Below are 18,794 nucleotides of genomic sequence, written 5' to 3'. Positions count from 1 at the left end.
AACTTTTGTGGTATAGTCTCAGATATATATTAGGGATGTAACGATTCGATTCACGATACTGGGTTCACGATACGATTCTCACAATTTATTTTACAAAATGGGACTGTAGATACATTTTTTTTTTGGGAAAAAAACTAGAATATACTGTACTATTTTTCTTTTATTTTTCATTGTCAAAAGATTTCCTTGATAAACAATTCAAAACAATGCAATTTAACTAAAAATAAATCTTGAATGAAATAAATAAAGGAATAATACAAATGAAAATGAAGCCTATTAATTTAAATTCTGGTTCTATAATAAACAATGCAAAACTGCATAATAGTTCTTTTTCTTTTAAAAGTGCAACTGAAAATGTATTTAAGGCGGCCAGAAAGAAAGTATTAGCAGACTCCGCCCGCCGCCTACACTTGTGTTTACTGATCATGAGGGAAATGTATATATAATAGTTTGATATAAGTATAACTGCTCATAAATCGTCGTCTTCTTTGACCCTACAGTTAGCAAGAGGCAGAAGGTAAACTGTTTACTACTAGATGAAGATGTTGTAACCGAAGAAGTAACGTACTATTACGTCCTACAACACTTTTAGAATGTAACAGATCATTAAATGGCATTGCAGTCCTGCTTTCACTGCTTGGCTGATGTATCGTAGTAGTAAAGTGCGTCTATTTCTATACATATAATTGGACTTCTGCATTTTAACCATTTAAAGCTTATCTGTATGTTTAAGTTGATAAACAAACTGGTTTCTCTCACCAGTGTGGCTCCCTGAGAGTCCTGCTGGTTAACCTCCGCTCCCTGCCTCAGCAGTGCCTGAATGTCACTCAGCATCTTCCTCTCTGTCGAAGCCCGCGTCTCGTTGATCATCTCCTGTGTGATGCCTGTCAATCAAACGTGCAAACACAAGCAGAGATAACGGTGAGGGCCGAGGTTTTTCTGAGCTCTGACAGCATGACTATGAAGTACAACTGACATGAAACATCATATGATCAGAGACATGCAGGAACACACACACACACGCACGCATGCACACGTACGCACGCAGCTGGGATTTAACAACAGGAAAGAAAGAAAAAAAAAGAGCTGTTTTTCTTCTTTAAATAAAGAAAAAAAAAAGAAAGTTGTTTAAAATGAAAAAGATAAGCCCCAGATCATCTAACATATGTGTCAAACCCAGCCCTTTAGAGCATCCAATTCGGCCCACAGAAGACAGTAAAAATGATATAGAAAACATGAATTATTGTGTATTAACAAATAATTCAGATCTCAAATTCACAAATTCAGTGAAATTCCACAATATTTGTAGAGACTCGAAGTTTCCCCACCCATATATGAGATGAATGCAGTCATTTTTAATTGAAAAAAATGGAAAGAAATCGACATTTTTCAAAACAAATCTTGCAATTTCTCACAATAATTCCAATAAGTTACACAAAACATGGTTACAAAATGATTTTTTTAAGAAAATATCCTTCAGGGACTGATATTGAAAAATTAGAGCACAATATTTTTTCCCACACCTAAAATCTGCGGCCCACTTGAGATCAAACTGGTCCTTATTTGGCCCCTGAACTAAAATGAGTTTGACACCCTTGATTTAGCAGCTCAACAATGCAGAGAATGGAACCATTTGTCTAGTTTAGGAAGATTTAACGTCAAAGTTAATGGATAAAGAGCTCAACAAGCAATGAACAAACTGTATTTCTCCTGTGTTAAACACATCATCCACAGTGTTTTTATCATTGAGGCTGTGTCCAAGTCATCAACCTTCATTCTTTTTTCAAAAATAAACCTACTATGTATTCAGGCAAACGTGACATTTGGTTACTGTAATAAGGCAAAAAAAATCTTTGAAAATGAAGATATTTTAAATCCATGGACACTGCTTGACTGAAATTATTCACTGCACCATAAAAAACATTTAAATCTCAATTTCAGTCGCTTTGAGTGACTAGCAGATCATCCCGTGTGTATGCTGCAGTTGATTCCTCTCACTTTCCTCCCGTCACCTTTTAGCAGAGGTTCGTCCCGTCTGCTACTGAAAGCTCCAGTGATTCTGTGTGTAACCGCCTTTCTAAATCCATTCCTAAGAGCGCCGCACTGCAGCGAGATAGGACTCAACACCGTGACCGCAGCACTTGAGGGAAAAATTGATTCTCGCACTGTTCACATCAGGACTTTGATGTGTTGCCCACAAGATTGAAGGATGCATTAGACTAATAAGGAATGAAACGTCTATTCAAGTCGAACCAGACTGGTAACACTGTCACTGTTTGGCCATGCGACCTCTTTCAAGGCATTAAATGAATGCATAACGGCAGTGATTAAAGCTGAAGGTAAAATACACAGTCCAGCAAAATCATGACTCAGATGTCATCTCCTGCGTTTTTTCTTTTCTTTTCACACTCATGTACGTGACCTTGACCACTGTAAGTGTGAGATGAATATCTAATCAGACTCTTAGCTGGAGGCTGGTTAAAGCAGCAATCAGGACAATGACGGAGACCTCCTCTTTGAATTAATGCAGGTCTTCAGAAGCTAGTCTGACTATAATGCAGTAAATATCTTGTTTGCCTTTGAATTTATGCTTTTTTTTAATTTCAGTATTACTGTATTTCAGTAGTAACCCCAAGCTATGACACACTATTATATTCTACGAGACATCCTGTGCTTTGCATGAGAATCTATCAGAACAACTTTTTTTTACTGCGATACTAAAAAATTGTCAATCGAGTTGAAGACAAGAGATTGAGTCATCAACATCAAGCTCTAGATCTAGATCAGCAGTGCAGTCTACTTTCTTGTTTTGTTCCAGGTATAGACAAATCTGCTGCTCATGGCTATTATAGATGAATGGGGCTCTACAGGGATGGATCAAGGAAGTGTTAGATCACTCGATACTGCGTATAATATGCTGTGTGTGTGTGTGTGTGTGTGTGTGTGTGTGTGTGTGAGAGAGAGAGAGATAGATGGTAGAGAGCAGTATTCTCCAGTACAGAGCTGAAATTATTACAGGCACAATTAGCAGCGCCGGCGTCCCTTTGATCGGCTGAAAACTCATTCTTCTCCTCTACTGTAGCGTTATCTGCATTCTGCAGCCTCACAGGTTCTATTGTGGGCTGATCACCATGTTTCTCAGAGCTTGTGTTTCATCTGTAGACACTCGCATTCTGTTTCCAACGCTGAATCGCAAACACAGAACTGAACACAACATGGCGTTAGAGTTTATGCCACTGAAAGCTAATACTGTATGCAATCCATGAAATGTGATGTTTGTGGTTTCTTTAATGGTTTTTTCTGCTCCTTCATACACCCCACATTCACCCTGTTCACTACAAGGCTGAGCTCAACTGATGTATTTCAGGTTTACTAAGATACCAAAGGAATTATTTGACCAAAAAGTGTTTAAACCTTCTTCTTCTCATTGTCAGAACTACTGTAGAACGGCAATGGCAACCCTGTAGCTTCACAAATGTATATCAGTTGTGGATTGGGAATGTCATTAATGTTATGTTTATGTGTATTTTAGACATAAACAAATTATTTCAGTTCCAAAATGTAAAAAAAAAAAATCTGCCAAAAAAATGCAACAAATAAAAGAAGCAAACAATGAGTTCTTGTGTCTGTAACCTTGCCTGAAAAAGCACAGTCACAGAGAGAATGTGTGACATTTAATCACATGATCATTGGTGAAATTGCAGAAATGACAAAAAAAAAAAAAAAGAAAGAAAGAAAGAAACAACATTTCCCTGAAGAACACTTTAAACCCTAAAACACTATCAGTGGTTGATTTTCACCCGAGCAAACATATGTACATTATTTTCATGAAATTGTGTTTGTCAGAGTGGGTTCTGGGGTAGCTTTAGCATCTTCTCTATTGTTTTAGAAGATGTGATTGTTATTCTACTCCAAAGCCCACTTTTTCCTACAGGTACACATTTGGGTGATTTTGACCCTGCAATAGTGTTAATGTCCTGTTATTACTACACTTTGGGGTGGATTCACTTCCATCTGAAATAAAGGGTGGTCAACCAGTTGCGTCCCTAAATCATTTGGTGACGCAGTTTCCTCACCTGCTGTGAGGAATTCACTAAGATTGCAGCAATAATTAGTGCACGTGCAGAAGTGGTGGAGACCAACCTACTTAAATGAGAATTTTGCTCATTCAATGTGGAGAGGTGAGTGCACAGAAGCAGTGTAGTATCTTCCTGATCCAGTCATTAATATGAAATAGCTTTCAAGCAAGCACAAAGGTGAAGTGACATCAGCTGTAAGCCTCAGCTAAAAAAAAATATGCTCATTAATGCTTCAACGTTTGATCCTACAACAGATTTTAAAGTCTTTACTTTGTACCTCTGTTGGCCATTGCAGTCTCTATGATGTCCAGTGTTGGGTCGTCTTCACACAGGTCGTAGGGCATATTCCCATCAGAATTGACTGCCAGCAAATCTGCACCACTGTGGGAGAAGAATGCATGAATAACTGAAACGATCACAATAGTTTTACCAATAACAAAGTCTCTGAAAATGTGTAACTAATTTAATAACTACAAGTATTTTTTACAGATAGTCTGTGATGCAAAAAATTAATTTGATTTTCAGCGTAAAACTTTAATACTCATGTTTTAAAGATGGCTGAGATGGCAAAGAATGCTAAACAAATCTCTGTAAGAGCAGTAACTGATGATGTAAACAGTTTTCCAAGTTCAATTTGATTTTGTGTGCATGTGTATGTGTGCATACAGTAAGTACATTACATCACTCCATATTCTCATGAATCAGTGTGTACAATCGTGCTGCACAGACGTGTTTACAGTGCAGTGTGTAAAGCCTACACATGCTCAATTACCTAATTAATGTAATTTATTAAAAATGATATGAACTGCTGTGTGCCATGTTGTCATAACAGGGAGAGGAGCAGAGAACAGTGAAATATCGCCACCATTAGCCTTTAATAGAGAAAGACAATAATAACATCAGTACAATAATCTTATCATGAAAACCTATTAACACATTTACAATAAAAGCAGAGAATAGAAATCGTTATCACAGCTGCACAATATATTCAAATATTACCACCACTGATACTGTAGGTGACGTGATAACTCAGTCTTTATCATGGCACCGGTTATTAGGAGCAACATTGTGGAGGAGTAGTAAGTGGACAGAAACATTCAAGGTTTGCTGCAGATTCTCAAGCATGTGGTCTGACCAATGAGACAGGCTAACCTTCAGAGTGCTGTTGAAGTGACTTTTGGTTTGGATAGAAAGGTGTCAGAACATACTGTGCTAGGTACAGCCCAGTGGACCCAATCTGATCCTTGTCCACCACTAATGGCCAGAATTGGTTGACAGATCATTAGATATAAGTTGTGTTTTCTATGATATGAATGACCGGTTGCCTGTGTGTTGCTTAATTAGTAAGTATGTTGCCAACCAAAGATTTTTCTGCGCTGGCATCGCACCAGTGTTAATTATGAAAGCTAAATTTGATTTAGTTTTAGTCATAGTCTTTTGACTAAAATGCAACTCAGTTTTAATCAAAATTTTGATTAAAACTTATAGTCTAGTTTTAGTAATATATATGACATTAAGATAGTTGTGTTTTATAAATATTGCTTTATATTGCATATAGATTATATACAGTATACTACTTACATTTATTCAAAATGCATGGTTTTCTTATACTAGAAAATTTCAATCAGAGATCTTTCTACAAACACGTGGGCTGTTTTTGGCGTTACTATTGTCGTAAAAGTGAAATGATGGACGTTCCAGCAACGTCTCCATCACAATGTTACACCCAACAGTTATACAGCATATCAAGAGTGGAGAAGCAACAGTTTAAAGGCACAATTACAGTCTGGATGTGGAGTGGCAGCCGCTACTCAGAGCAGTAACTACAGACTGATACGTGCATTCATGTTAGAGTCTCTGAAACACCAGAAAAATCTCCAATAACACAACATAAAGTCCATACACTTGTCACTAGTCTATATTGAGGAAAAAGTTGCTAAGTGCATTCACAAAAGACACCTGTATGGGAGGCTGAGTTTCGGTTACGGTTTAAAAACGGAGCGGAGAGAGGATTCTGCGTACCGCAGCATTAACTGGAGCATTTTCTCCCCATTTCCGCTGTGTTTTGTGTCAACATTCAGTGCAGCGATGATCTGTGTGTGTGTTTGCACCTGCCTGTGGGTCGTACTATATTTGCCAGGTACAGTTTAGAACAATACTAGGAATTTGACTTGCAGCGAAAGAACACACATCAACACACCAGAGCCGCCATTTGCGGCGCCCACATATTTAGGTGAAAAATGGATAATGAATTGCATTGCGCCCACTGCATTAATGTTTTTGCATGTCCCCCTCCCATTTTTCTGCTACCCTTATGAGATCCGCCTACTTTACATATTCATCAGAGGGAAATGCGCTAAATAGATTGTGGGCGCATTGTGACACAGAAGATGCGCAGTGCTAATTCCCTGGGGTTTGTACCCCTTATTAGCGCGTGGAGTGACGTTTGCACACGTTTTAATACCCCTAAACCTTTAGTGAATCCGATCCTTAGTATTCACGAATAACAGAAATAACATGGCAGCATTTCTGTATTACTTACTGAGCAATTAATATCTTTACAAGCTCTGCATGGCCACAAGTGGCAGCAGCATGCAGCGGCGTCCATAGTTCATTGTCCTGAGCATTAACACTTGCTCCGCGCTCCAGCAGGATCTTCACCATCTCCTCATAGTTGTCAATACAGCACTGTGTGCAGAGAGAAGGGATAGGTTCACAATTTATACAGCAAGTATGATTTATTTTGCACTAAAATCTGGATCATAAACATAAAATAGACAACTGACAAAAAAATGGAAAGAATATTTATTTTTGAATTTTCTTTGCAGGAACAAAACATGCAGAATTGACCTTTGACGACATACGCAGACAAGAAAAAATGTAAATATAAAGAAAACATCGAAGACGCAGTGGCCAGGCACAACACTGTGTCGTACTTCTGGCTGACAAGAAACTTTATAATTTAGGGTGCACACTGAGCTGTGCTGCATGCTGAAGGAATTTAATCATGGGGAAAAGGATGAAAATGATTAATTTGTCCCTCGTTGCCAAGATCAACAAGTGGAAAACATCTGGTTAAAGATTTCAACAGCATGTTGTGAGCTACAAAGTTGTGACAGCGCGCTAACACAGTTTGACCGCAGTCCATCTCATAACTCAGCTGCTCCCTCCGTGGACCCCAGTATAAACTAAAGCCCCTCCCTGAACTCACACCCATCCTCTGAGACTGAGAGACAACATGACAGAAGGAGACACAATCTTTTCTTTGTAAAAGTGGACGGGGTGAGAGGGTGGAGAAGAAGAAATACCTCACAACTAAACTATCTAAATGTGACAGCTGTCAATGGGAGATGTTTCTCCATCCTTGCTAATTGGTGCACTCGTGGCAGCATACTGATGTTAATTTTAAAAAAATCCAAAAACTTAGAGCAAAGACGAGGAAAAGCATAAATAATGTTGATTAAGGCCTTTGTTGTCAGTTTAAATCCAACAACTTTCATCCTTAAACATTTTAATCAGGGCAGCCACAATGCTGAAGTTCAAAGTTTGGGTTTTTGCAGAAATGTGCAAAAAAAAAAAAACAATCAAGTTTTCGTGAAGAAAACATCACAAAAATATATAAAGTGTATTGGGAGAAAGAAAATGGGACACAAAGCAATTGCTAGCAGAAAAATACTAAAAGATACAAGGAAATGAGAAAAAACAGTAAATGATATTTTTCTGTTTATCGAGCTGAAGCTTGTGGGAAGCAGCAACCAATCCCATTATGCTTTTTGAAAAACACAGAGATTATACACAGAGAGCTGAGTTGCTCTAAAAAGTTTCCGCTTTTCAAATTCAGCTCATCGTTGAACAAGTCAGTAGAGTCTCTATGAAGGAAAATGTAATGAAAATAAAACCATATTTTGCTTCTCACTCAAGTTTTGGACAGTTTCAGTCAGGCATGTTTTAGTCTGCCTGCGCCAACACGTCATCATCCAGCTCTGCAGAAACACTAATAAGATACTCATCAAAATAACATGTTGGGATAGCAACGCTTAGTAAAACCACACTGGTCTGCAGAGACCCAGTTAGAAACCTATTATGGAAAAAATTTAGCTAATAATAATAAACAATCTTTTTATCTAAATCCAATTTCATATTTTAGAATAATTTGGTATACAGAGTAAAAAACATAGCTAATGTTCCATCTATTGTGCATTAAAATACAACAATAAAAGTTAAAAATATAACAAAAAAAATGATTAGTTCCAAAAGTTATCACTCATTAATTCAGAAATTGCTGCTCTCTTTGGGGGGAAAACGTCTTTGCTCACGTACAACGTTTGGTTTCTAAAATTGACATGTGGTTTGTAGATCATCTTATGTTGTTGACATCAACCTGCCGAAGGGACTAAATATGGAAATTAGCCGTTGGCTATAATCTTGCATATTTACATGTACATGTTCATTAATATTTATTGTCCCTGTTTTCAATTTTTCTTTAGATAGTGAAGAAATTTTAATTTATTTAAAGAAAGTGACCAATAATAAGTTTAACTAGGGGATAATTAATTTAGGAATGCATTAAATTTATTTGAGAAAAAAGCTAAACGGTTTGTTTGTGAAATGTTTGATGAGAAAGTGAAATTGGCCTTTTAAGTTTGCATATTTAAATATAAAATACATATCATATTATTATTACCTAAATCATAATCATTTGAATGCATCCTTGTAGTAAATTTTACTTTAAAGACCATTCATGGTATAAAATGTGCTACATTAATATAGTCCATTAACAAACTCACAAGAGTGTCCTCCATTTTTTCCAAAAAGTTTAAACTTACCTTTGGATTGTCCTTTGCAAAAAGTCCTCCATACAAAAAAAAATAATTTAAAAATATAAAGTGCGGCAAGAAGAAAGTTTTTCTATGGGTACATTAACAAAGAGGATGAGCTGAAGTGCCTTCTCTGGAGGTTTTAAGAGTCCGGGTGAGAATACAAGACGAGGACAGAGAACTTCAAGGAGGATCACAAACATGAGATAAACCAACAGGAGAGAAAAACCCAGAGAAAAGAGGTAGAGGGCAGATTCTCTGGGTCACCATGCAGAGTCTTTACTGGGCTTCTTTGAAATGGTGATGGTTGAGTGTAAAGTTAGAAATACATAAAGGCAAAAGTCTGACGATATTCAGCTAGCATAGATGGAAGTAATGAGAAATAGGCTTCATTTATATGGTGGTTTACTTCCCATTAAAGTCGCCCCAAAGTACTTTACAATATCAGTCACATTTAAACTAAATACATAGATGAAAATAATCAGAATGTTTTTGTCCCAATTTTTCCCCTTCCCGACCAAGAACGGCAAACACTAGATTATATCATTTCTAATCAGATTATCCGAAAGATAATCCTGTGGTCTGAGGTGTGTTGACCGAGAATTTGTCCCGAGAAATGGCTCGGCGACAAGTCAGAGATGACAATCTTAAATATTGAATTTACGACCAAAACTCTTTGTGTGTCAGGAAATCTGACAACTCCCAACTCATGACTTTGTGATTTGTGACATGGAGCCAACAAAGAAGCGAGCTGACTAAGAAACATGTAATGCCGCGTTCAAGGCAACTCGGACTCGGCATTTCCGAGTTGAAAATCCTGATCTCCGAGTTTAGCTGCAGCATATAGGAAAATCTCAAACATGGCTGACTGCTGTAGTATTAGATTTTCCCCCAAAATTTACAGAGTAGGAGCTCAGAATACTTGGAATACAGCATTAGATCACGCTGTTAGATCTTGTTTAAGATCTAACAACGGTAGGACGGGCGGTTGCGGTGTAACGGTTAAGGAAGCGGGTTTGTAATCGGAGGGTAACCGGTTGGAATCCAACCTGGGCCATCACTGTGGGATGTTGAGCAAGTCCCTTTTTACCCTAACTAATCCTGTTGTACATCGCTTTGGATAAGAGTGTCTGCTAAAGAAAATTGTAATGCACACACAAACACAGTACAATCGAAACTGTTCTATGTGTGATTTTGATCTTTATGTGTGAGGTCTGTAGAAGATAAAAAATCTCTTCAGATTTAGAAAATCCTTATTTGTGTACTCCACTTTACACTCACACCAATGGTGACCAGGCAAGGCACCAGTCTCGCATTGGGAGCAGTTTAGGTTTAGGTTTCTTGCCCTGGGACAGAAAGGTATAGCTATGAAGTCAAACCCCCAACCTCCTAATCAGAAAACAGCCTCTCTACCACCCAATTAGCCCCAAGTGGTAGAGATATATAAACAACCTTTAATGAGAAATTATCAGAAATTCTCCTGGGAGGATAAGTGTGACAGAATGAGCTGAAATTATAAAAAACATCTTCGTGACCTTTAGAGCCGCTAAAATAAGGAGTGGGAGTCGGCGGTTTTCTTTCTGTACGTCAACTCCCAACTGCAACAGTTCATTTCTAACATTATGAACCAGTAGAGTTAGTGACACCTCTGTTAGTCTGTGCCTGCATGTGTGAAGTATCTAATTAAAACTAAAACATTCAGAGAAGACCTTATGGATTACAATTTCCCTCTGAGTTTAGTAATTGGCAAGCTTGGCGATACGTCTCAAGAAAAAACAAACAGCATCATCAAACAGACAAGAATAGAATACCTAAGAGACATATAAGCTTGTCAAAGACGTTCGATACTGTAATATATTAACTTGCCGGCAGTAGCAACAGCAGCAGCAGCAGCAGCAGTAGTAGCAGCATAATAGATGCAACCTACACACAGCAGCAAAACAATCAGGCTACTCTCTGCATCAAGAAACCCACAGATGTCAACCCACCAGCTTGCTGACTACAAGGCTGATCCCTGAGCTGTTCCTCTGCAAAAAAAAAAAAAAAATCACACACATTTTTCTCACGTGCTAAATAGCAACTAAATTAAAGATAATGAAGCAACATTGAATTAATAAGCCGTTCATAAGCTCAAACAAAGGCCTATCCGTATGGCTAGAAAACAACAGTAGCAGTAAAACAATAGGCTGAAAGTGGGCAGAGGGCACTGCAGATGGGGTTCAGGGGCCAAAAAAGTGGACGAATATGAGAAAAGTATGAGTAAAATGAGGGGAAAAAAAGAGATCAGTGAAGAAGACTATAGGCCAGAGGAGCCAGGAAGTCATAAACCTCACAGAAAAGAGTAAGAAGTGATTGAAACCGGTTTAGCTGTCTGAAAAATGTCATCAGCAGCTTGAAAGGGGAACAAACACATATATTTTTTATTAATTGATATAAGGAAGCATTAATGTGCAATTCAGTTTCACTTTGCTGGCAATGTCCACTTAAGAATTCCATGGCTTAATCTTAATCTTAACAAACCAGCTGCTAAACTAGGCTAATGGGGCGAATTGCTAATCACTAACAGACAAACAAAAATAAACAAACCAGCTACTGTACAACATGCCTGCTTGGCTGGTGGAGGTGGTGAAAGGGCTGTGGGTCCAGAATACAGAGAAGAAGAGAAAAGCCTACCTGGAGAGTCAAGATAAGCAGCTAAAACAGAAAAAAAAATTCAGAAAAATACTTGCTTTAATGAACATTGAACAAAGATCCCAATTGGCTTAATCAAGAGAACTTGTTCATGTTTTACTTCCCCTTTAGCAAGCCAATGTTGTTACTTCCTGTATTATTCTGTTTTTATCTCTTAAATAGATGTACCAACACTGAAGAAGCCCCAAACAACAGTAACAAAGCCCTTTTAAGACCTGAGGTAACATGTGCTTCTTTCCTGTTATCACCATTTGCAAAGATTCTAAGGTCTATTATTTAGAATGAAGTCACAGTGTGATTTTATGTGCCTATTACATAACAATTTATTTTGGCAGATTTTAATGCTGGTACCATGTGGTAGAAAATAAGCCATGAAAGTAAAACCATTGCTGTTCCTCAAATTTGATGTAAGCGCAGCATGTTGTTTCATCTGTAGCTGTAAAACACATTCACTTACTTATCCCCAGGTTCAAATTCTCCATTTTAAGTAGAAGAGTTGAATAAATAAATAGAATAAAATGAAATAAACAAGAAGACAGTCATCAACATCCCCCGCCAAAAAACAAACAAAACAAGGGCAATAACTATAGCGCGCATCTCATTTTCGAACTCCATCAAGGTACTGATACCCTGAAAACACACACCAAATTTGGTTATCCTATCTTAAACAGTTTCTGAGAAAAGTTGTCTCCTTTAACTCGGACGGACGGATGGAGCTCAAACCTATATACCCCGTCCACACTTTGTGGCGGGGGATAATAAATAATATCCACAACACAAAAAACTTGCAACAATGCTCAACTCAAAACACTAACTGAAAGGAAAGCTCCAAACAGCAGTGATGCCAGATAACCTGTGTTTTTGGTCTTATGATGTCAAAACACCCAACACTTCTCTAAAATGAAAGCTTTTTAAACAAGACTCCAGTTCCTTGTGGCATTTTTTCAGGATCAATGTAAAAACCTGGTACCAGAAGCATTTCAAATCAAAACCTCAGCGACCATGAGCATTCACAGCAGTGGACCACTATAATGCAGGTGTGTCAGGAAACCTCTGCTAGTAAAGACTCACTAACTACTTTTCATTATGTAGTAAGTGCTGTTCAGATGGGCTTTACCATACAGTCTTACATACATCTGATGAAGTTTCTTACTCCAGGTCCCTACAGCCGTGTACGTCATTGTTTACTGTGGTGCTTTCGACACCGAGTTTGAAAGCCATCTGTACAGGGTTAATGGTTCCAATCAGTGAGGTGAGACGAGCAATAGACAGATATGCGCTTATTGACAGAAACAACACTGAACATTTCACCTCTGTGTGTTTGTGTGAGAGAGTGAGAAAAGAGGGATAGAAAGACATTGTTTGAACTAAATTTCAGAGCTATGAACTCTATTATGTAGGTGTAAATGATACGAGATTGGTCTTCAGGAAAAATCTGTCATATCTGATGAGTCGTAAAGTGTAAGTATAACCTAAGACCACTTTTTTCTGCTGAATACATATGATTAGGTTTTATTGATCCTAGTCCCACTCTTCACATATTAGTATTTAAAGTTAGCGTTTTTAGTAGGGATGTAACGATTAATTGTAAGGCAGTTAAAAATTGATTCATAGGTATCACAGTTCATATCGATACTCTTTAAACAGCAGAGGGCGCTATCTATTCATCCTTCTCTTGTTCAGAAGCGTAGGCGGTGGGCGGAATCTCCTACTACTCTCTTTCTGGCCGCCTTCTACTCATAAACATGTTCATATATGATTCTTTACCCCTTTAGCACCAAAAGAATATCTGTAATATTACCTGAATATCTGTAAAAGTCACGTTTTTCTATTCGCTCTGTATGCTGGCGCATAGCATCTCTTCTTCACTGCTAGAATATCTGCATGCCAACCGACCACTGGGGTACCAGTGCCCTCTACTGGTCCAAACAAATATCTGATGTAAATACAGTGCAATGGTTTTTTTAAAGTCCAATTGTTAAGGCACAAAATACATTTTTAGTTGCACTTTTAAAAAGAAAAATAACTATTATACAGTTTTGCATTGTTTACTATAAAACCAGAACTTAAATTAATAGGCTTCAGTTGTATTATAACTTTATTTATTTAATTCAGGATTTATTTTTAGTTAAATTGCATTGTTTTGAATAGTTTATCAAGGGATTCTTTTGACAATGAAAAATAAAAGGAAAATAGTACAGTATTTTCTAGTTTTTTCCCGAAAAAATAAAGGAATATTTTTCAGTCATCATTTGTCTACAGTCCCATTTTGTAAAATAAATCGTGAGAGAATCGTATTGTTCAACCCAGTATCGTGAATCGAATCGTATCGGGAGTTGAGTGAACCGTTACATCCCTAGTTTTTAGTTGAGAAGGGACTGGTTTCCTCCTCTTGCAGCCCTCTGAGAGCATTGATTGACAGCTCCATGCAGAAATACTGTGCAGCACTGTGGGGGCAGGGCTGCTGTGTCTCAAAGTGTCTTAACTACTCATGAAGCAATGCCCATAATCAAGGCATTTTTTGGAATTTGCCCCTAGTGGCAGGTCAGCAATAACCTGGGGATCTACTTACACTTTAAAGGCAAAAAATAATAGGGATGTTCTAATACAACTTTTTCACTTCCGATATGATACCGATATTGCAGCCTTGAGTATTGGCCGATACCAATATGATATCAGCAAGAATCATACATACTTTTATTACTTTTTTTGTAGTGTGGAATTTTAGAAAAGGCTTGATTATTTAAAAAAAAAAAAAAACATTTATTAGAAACCAATAGATTACATATAATTAACCTTTTAGAATAAGAATATTCTATGATTGAATAAAATTTATTTAAAAATAAAATAAAAGATATTGAAAAAATAAATTAAAAAATACAATATATATTATATCGGAGATTTTAGATAGATATCTGATATCAATATCGGATCGGGACGCCCCTAAAAAATAAACACTAAAAAGAAACACCAGAACTTAAAGACACCTAAGGTGAGGTCCACAGACCCCTGGGGTTCAGTCAAAAATAAATAAATAAATAAATTAATAAATAATCAAAAACCTTTTTTCCTTTTTTTAAATTACTTCACGTTTACAAGCTACAATTGGAGACGAGTTCCTGATTTTCATGCGTCTCCTTATTGTTTATATATTTCACCCAGCCATTAATAATGACTAGTATCCAGTAGAGTAAGGTCCACCAACATCCCAACTCAAACTTTTCAGTTTCGAGCATAAATCATCTTATTTAGAGGTTTTATTCCCTTTACATTGAACGTAAATTTACTTTACAACATTCATCCCTTCATGTATAGTTATAAAATATTCACTCGTGCTCAAAGGTATGAATATTGGATGGTTCCTTTTAGACCAAGGCAATGCTTTCTGGATTATAAAGACCGTTGGTCCTTTTCTGTCCCGTCAGTGTGATAATAACACATACAGGTGTATTCACTTTGCTATTTTCTGTCCTGTGCCCATTTCAGTGTTTTAAAATAATTCAAAATTGGAAAAGACCTTTTCATCAGTCATTACTCTTATAGGATTGGTGTATTAAGGTCAACCTAATGCTCTGGGCAGCTTTTAAAATATGAGCCACACTGAGTAGTGATTGATGGACTGCAATTTTTCCATTTCAATCCATCCTGGCTAAAGCCTCAATATTAGGCGATGAACAGTCAAGATTTGAAGGAGGAGCAGTTACGTAGGCTCCGGCTTAGTGGAGAGAAGTATTAGAAAATGACAAAATGAGAAAAAGTGAGATGAAGAAAAACAAGGAAGAAACTGTTTATCATTTAAATGCTTAAAAATTAAAGGCAATCTGTTAAGAAGTCTGTTTTGTTTTCACTTGACATTAGTTGACCATATCATGTTACATTTTGAAATGTTAAGTTAGTATGGGAGGGACAAGCAAATGACTCAGGGAGCAACAGCAGCCTCTAAGAGAACATTTGGATGATGGGGAAAAACAAAAATGAAAACATAATTGACTATTGTATAGCTTTTTGTCTTAATAATGTAAACTAACTGATGGGTTAAAAACTGTAGAAAAAAAATAAAAGTGTCATTCAGATGACAGCAGTAATGCTATTGATTAGGGATGTGAATCTTTGGATGTCTCACAATTCGATTAGATTCCGATTCTTAGGGTCACGATTCGATTCAAAATCGATTCTCGATTCAAAAATCGATACAGGCAAATTATGGGCATCAAAACAATACAGTTATAAGATCAATTTAAATGAACTGATTCCAAATATATAATCACACAAAGGCAAACTTAAGACAAAAGGTAACATTTATTCATGCCAAACAAATAAAAACTTACTTAATGTACAAGAAATAACTTGCATAAATAAAACTGCCTAAATAAAAGCTTAGGCCAGCTGCCCCTTTCTTCCAGAAGTATGTCTCAACTCTCAGTGACTACAAGAATTGTATAACTGCTTTCTTAAAGGTCTCATGTCATGCTATTTTTCACTCATCTCCATAGTATTATAGTGAGGTTTATCGTCCCAAACTCGCCTGTTTTCCAGAGTTTCAGCCTCTGAAAAGTCACTTTCTGATCAACTCTACACAATCAGGCTGACTTGCAGCCGACTTATGCATATTCATGAGTGGGAGTGTCTATAGAAGGGACACTGACTTCCTTCTCCCCGCACGGTGACATAGGGCCAGAGGATGGCACGTCCTCTTCCCACTCACTCCGTAGCTGAGCTCATGCTGCTTTATAAACATGAGACAGAGCGTGAGGGCGGGGCGTTCGCCAGTACATACATAGACTGTATAAAAAGCATACACAGCACTGCGCGAAGGACGCTGACATGTTCACCTTCGTGGGCGTGTCTGTATACATGTCAATCACCGCAGAGACATCAAATTTGTCATCAAATTGGAGCGAGGTGTTTGGGCTCGCCCTGCAGTAAGAAAGGAGCAATTCACCCTCTAACGATTGAGGAAATCAATGAAAAAAACACTTTGGGCATGTGTATGAAGCCCAAATAGCACTTTTATCATGTTTAAAGCACAGAAAAGTTCATTTAGCTTAACATGAGCCCTTTAAGTGAATCAATTTTTTTCCATCCCACCCCTACTATTGATGGTCAGTGCAGTTTTGGATGGAAAGTAGGTTGTGGTTGTATGTGTGATGTTTGAAAATCCAAGCAAACACATTACATACTATTAAAATACCAACTTTGTGATTCAATAGTTTGTTTCAGATTTAATAATGAGGTCAGGAAGTCAACACCTGCTGCACATGGGACCTATATTTTACTTTGTGCATCCATCCTTTAACAACAGCTATAGCAGAAGTCACTAAATATCTCACAGTACCAAACTGATGGTGACAGGTTGAACGTACCTGATGCAGAGCCGTTAAACCGTCTTCATTGCAGAGATCTGGACTGACATTGTTTTTCAGTAGGTATCGAACTGATGGGAAAAACAAGAGAAAATCTGGATTATGATTCCTGACTGATAAAACTGTTTCTCTGCCTGCATTAGAATGTTGAACCCAATTTCATAACTTGATTAACAACACAATCTTTTCCAAAATAGGAAGATATTACAAGGACTTTTATACATAAGTGCATAAGATATATACATACTGTACATTAAGTCATGCTTAACAGGTCAGATAGTGGAGCCCAGAGTTCATGCAAACATGGTGAATGCTTTTAGTTGTTATGCTGCAAAGAAGTGGAACAAACTGCAGCAGAGCTAAAGTCAGCATCCAATGTGAACATTTTTAAATCCAAGTTTAAGGCACTCTTTTTAAACTGGTAAATGTTTTATGTTGCACCTTTTATTCTTGTAAAGCACATTTAATTGCCTGGTGTATGAAATGCGCTGTACAAATAAATTTGCCTTGCCTTGTCTTAACTTAGTATGAAAAATAAAGCGAGTATAGAGAATATGAGATGCATAAAATGCTGCAAATACAAAGAAAAAAAAGCTCAATAAATTATAATTACAACTACTAATAATAATGCTAATGTATTTCCTTTAGCTGAACACCTCAACCTAACATTTAATCCCCAAATGACATCATTAATCCATCTGCAATCCATTAATGGTGATGAATGCATTCATGTAGGAAGCTTTAATCCGTCAAATTATCAACCTTGCCATGACTTTACCATATTGACCTTGGAAATATGAAATGACATGTGATGAGGTGAAGGGTGATGACGCTCAGTATTACACAGTTTGTCTGCCTCTGAGTGCAAAGATAAATGTTCTGTATCCTGAGCCTAAATCACAACCTGTCAGCTGTCACAGTCAGAATACTGGACAGCAGTAAATTCCATGACCCAGCGTTTCTGGTAGTGATGCCGTACAACTTTATTTTTGACAGAAAAGAGAGAAGAAAAAAAAATCAATATGATTCAGACGTCGTAAACAAAGATATAAAATGTAAGATTGTGATTTTGACCTCACATGAAGAATGCAAAATATGCTATTTTGGGGAAAAGCTTTGGTTAAATATATGTCCAAAGTTACAAAAACTCAAACTGAAGAGATGTCAGATAATTGCGGGGGTTTTTTCACAGCTGATAGAAAAGGAGCGGATGGGGCGGCAGGAGATCTAGGTTAAAAAAAAGACGACAAAAACTGGTGAGGTAAAATTTTGGTGAACGTGTTGCAAGTTTTTTTGTTTTTCAGGTGAGGTTGAACTAGAAGCACAGCAATTTATTCACTCACCAAATTATCTCATCATTACGGAAGCGGAATAGGGCCAACTTTGATGATGAAAATAATTTTCGGCAAATCAAGAATAAAGTCGAAATGTCAAGATTAAAGTTGAAATTTTGAGAATAAGGTTGAAATGCAGTATAATGTAGAGATTGAAGTCAAAATATATAATGTTGAGATTGAAGTCGAAAAGATGTGATTAAAGTCAAAAAGCCAAGAATAAAGTTGAAATCTCGAAAATAAACTCAAATTACAATATTGTGATAAATGTAGAAGGTTTGCTAATAAAGTCAAATCTATGGAAGCTGACTAGGGCCCATTCACCATATACGACAACAGTTACCATCAAGACTGGCCCCAATCTGTTTCCGTACACCTCCTTATTAGCCAAAGACGGGATTCAATGTTTTTTCCTTCTGAATAAATCAAGTTTTTGGTAATATCTCTCCAAAGTCCTGACAGAGTAACTAAACCAAAACCATCCTGGTCCGACTCTCAACATTTTAGTCA

The 18,794-nt window shown here is 37.2% G+C and overlaps 1 protein-coding gene across 1 annotated transcript in view; it reads right to left on the bottom strand.

The window, feature by feature from the left end:
* Window positions 1-18,794, bottom strand: part of ppp1r16b (protein phosphatase 1, regulatory subunit 16B) — a 78,363-nt gene that overhangs the window by 7,334 nt on the left and 52,235 nt on the right. The window contains exons 3-6 of the mRNA XM_028447184.1: window positions 16,951-17,021; window positions 6,622-6,767; window positions 4,357-4,460; window positions 760-884 (exon numbers count right to left, since the gene is read on the bottom strand). Of these exons, the coding sequence (XP_028302985.1) occupies window positions 760-884; window positions 4,357-4,460; window positions 6,622-6,767; window positions 16,951-17,021 (446 nt within the window). The remainder of the gene's footprint in view (window positions 1-759; window positions 885-4,356; window positions 4,461-6,621; window positions 6,768-16,950; window positions 17,022-18,794) is intronic.

This window comes from Gouania willdenowi, chromosome 5, assembly GCF_900634775.1.
Source record: "Gouania willdenowi chromosome 5, fGouWil2.1, whole genome shotgun sequence".
Classification (NCBI taxonomy): Eukaryota; Metazoa; Chordata; class Actinopteri; order Blenniiformes; family Gobiesocidae; genus Gouania; species Gouania willdenowi.
The sequence above is the reverse complement of the archived record's forward strand: the minus strand, read 5'-3'. Positions and strand labels throughout refer to the sequence as shown.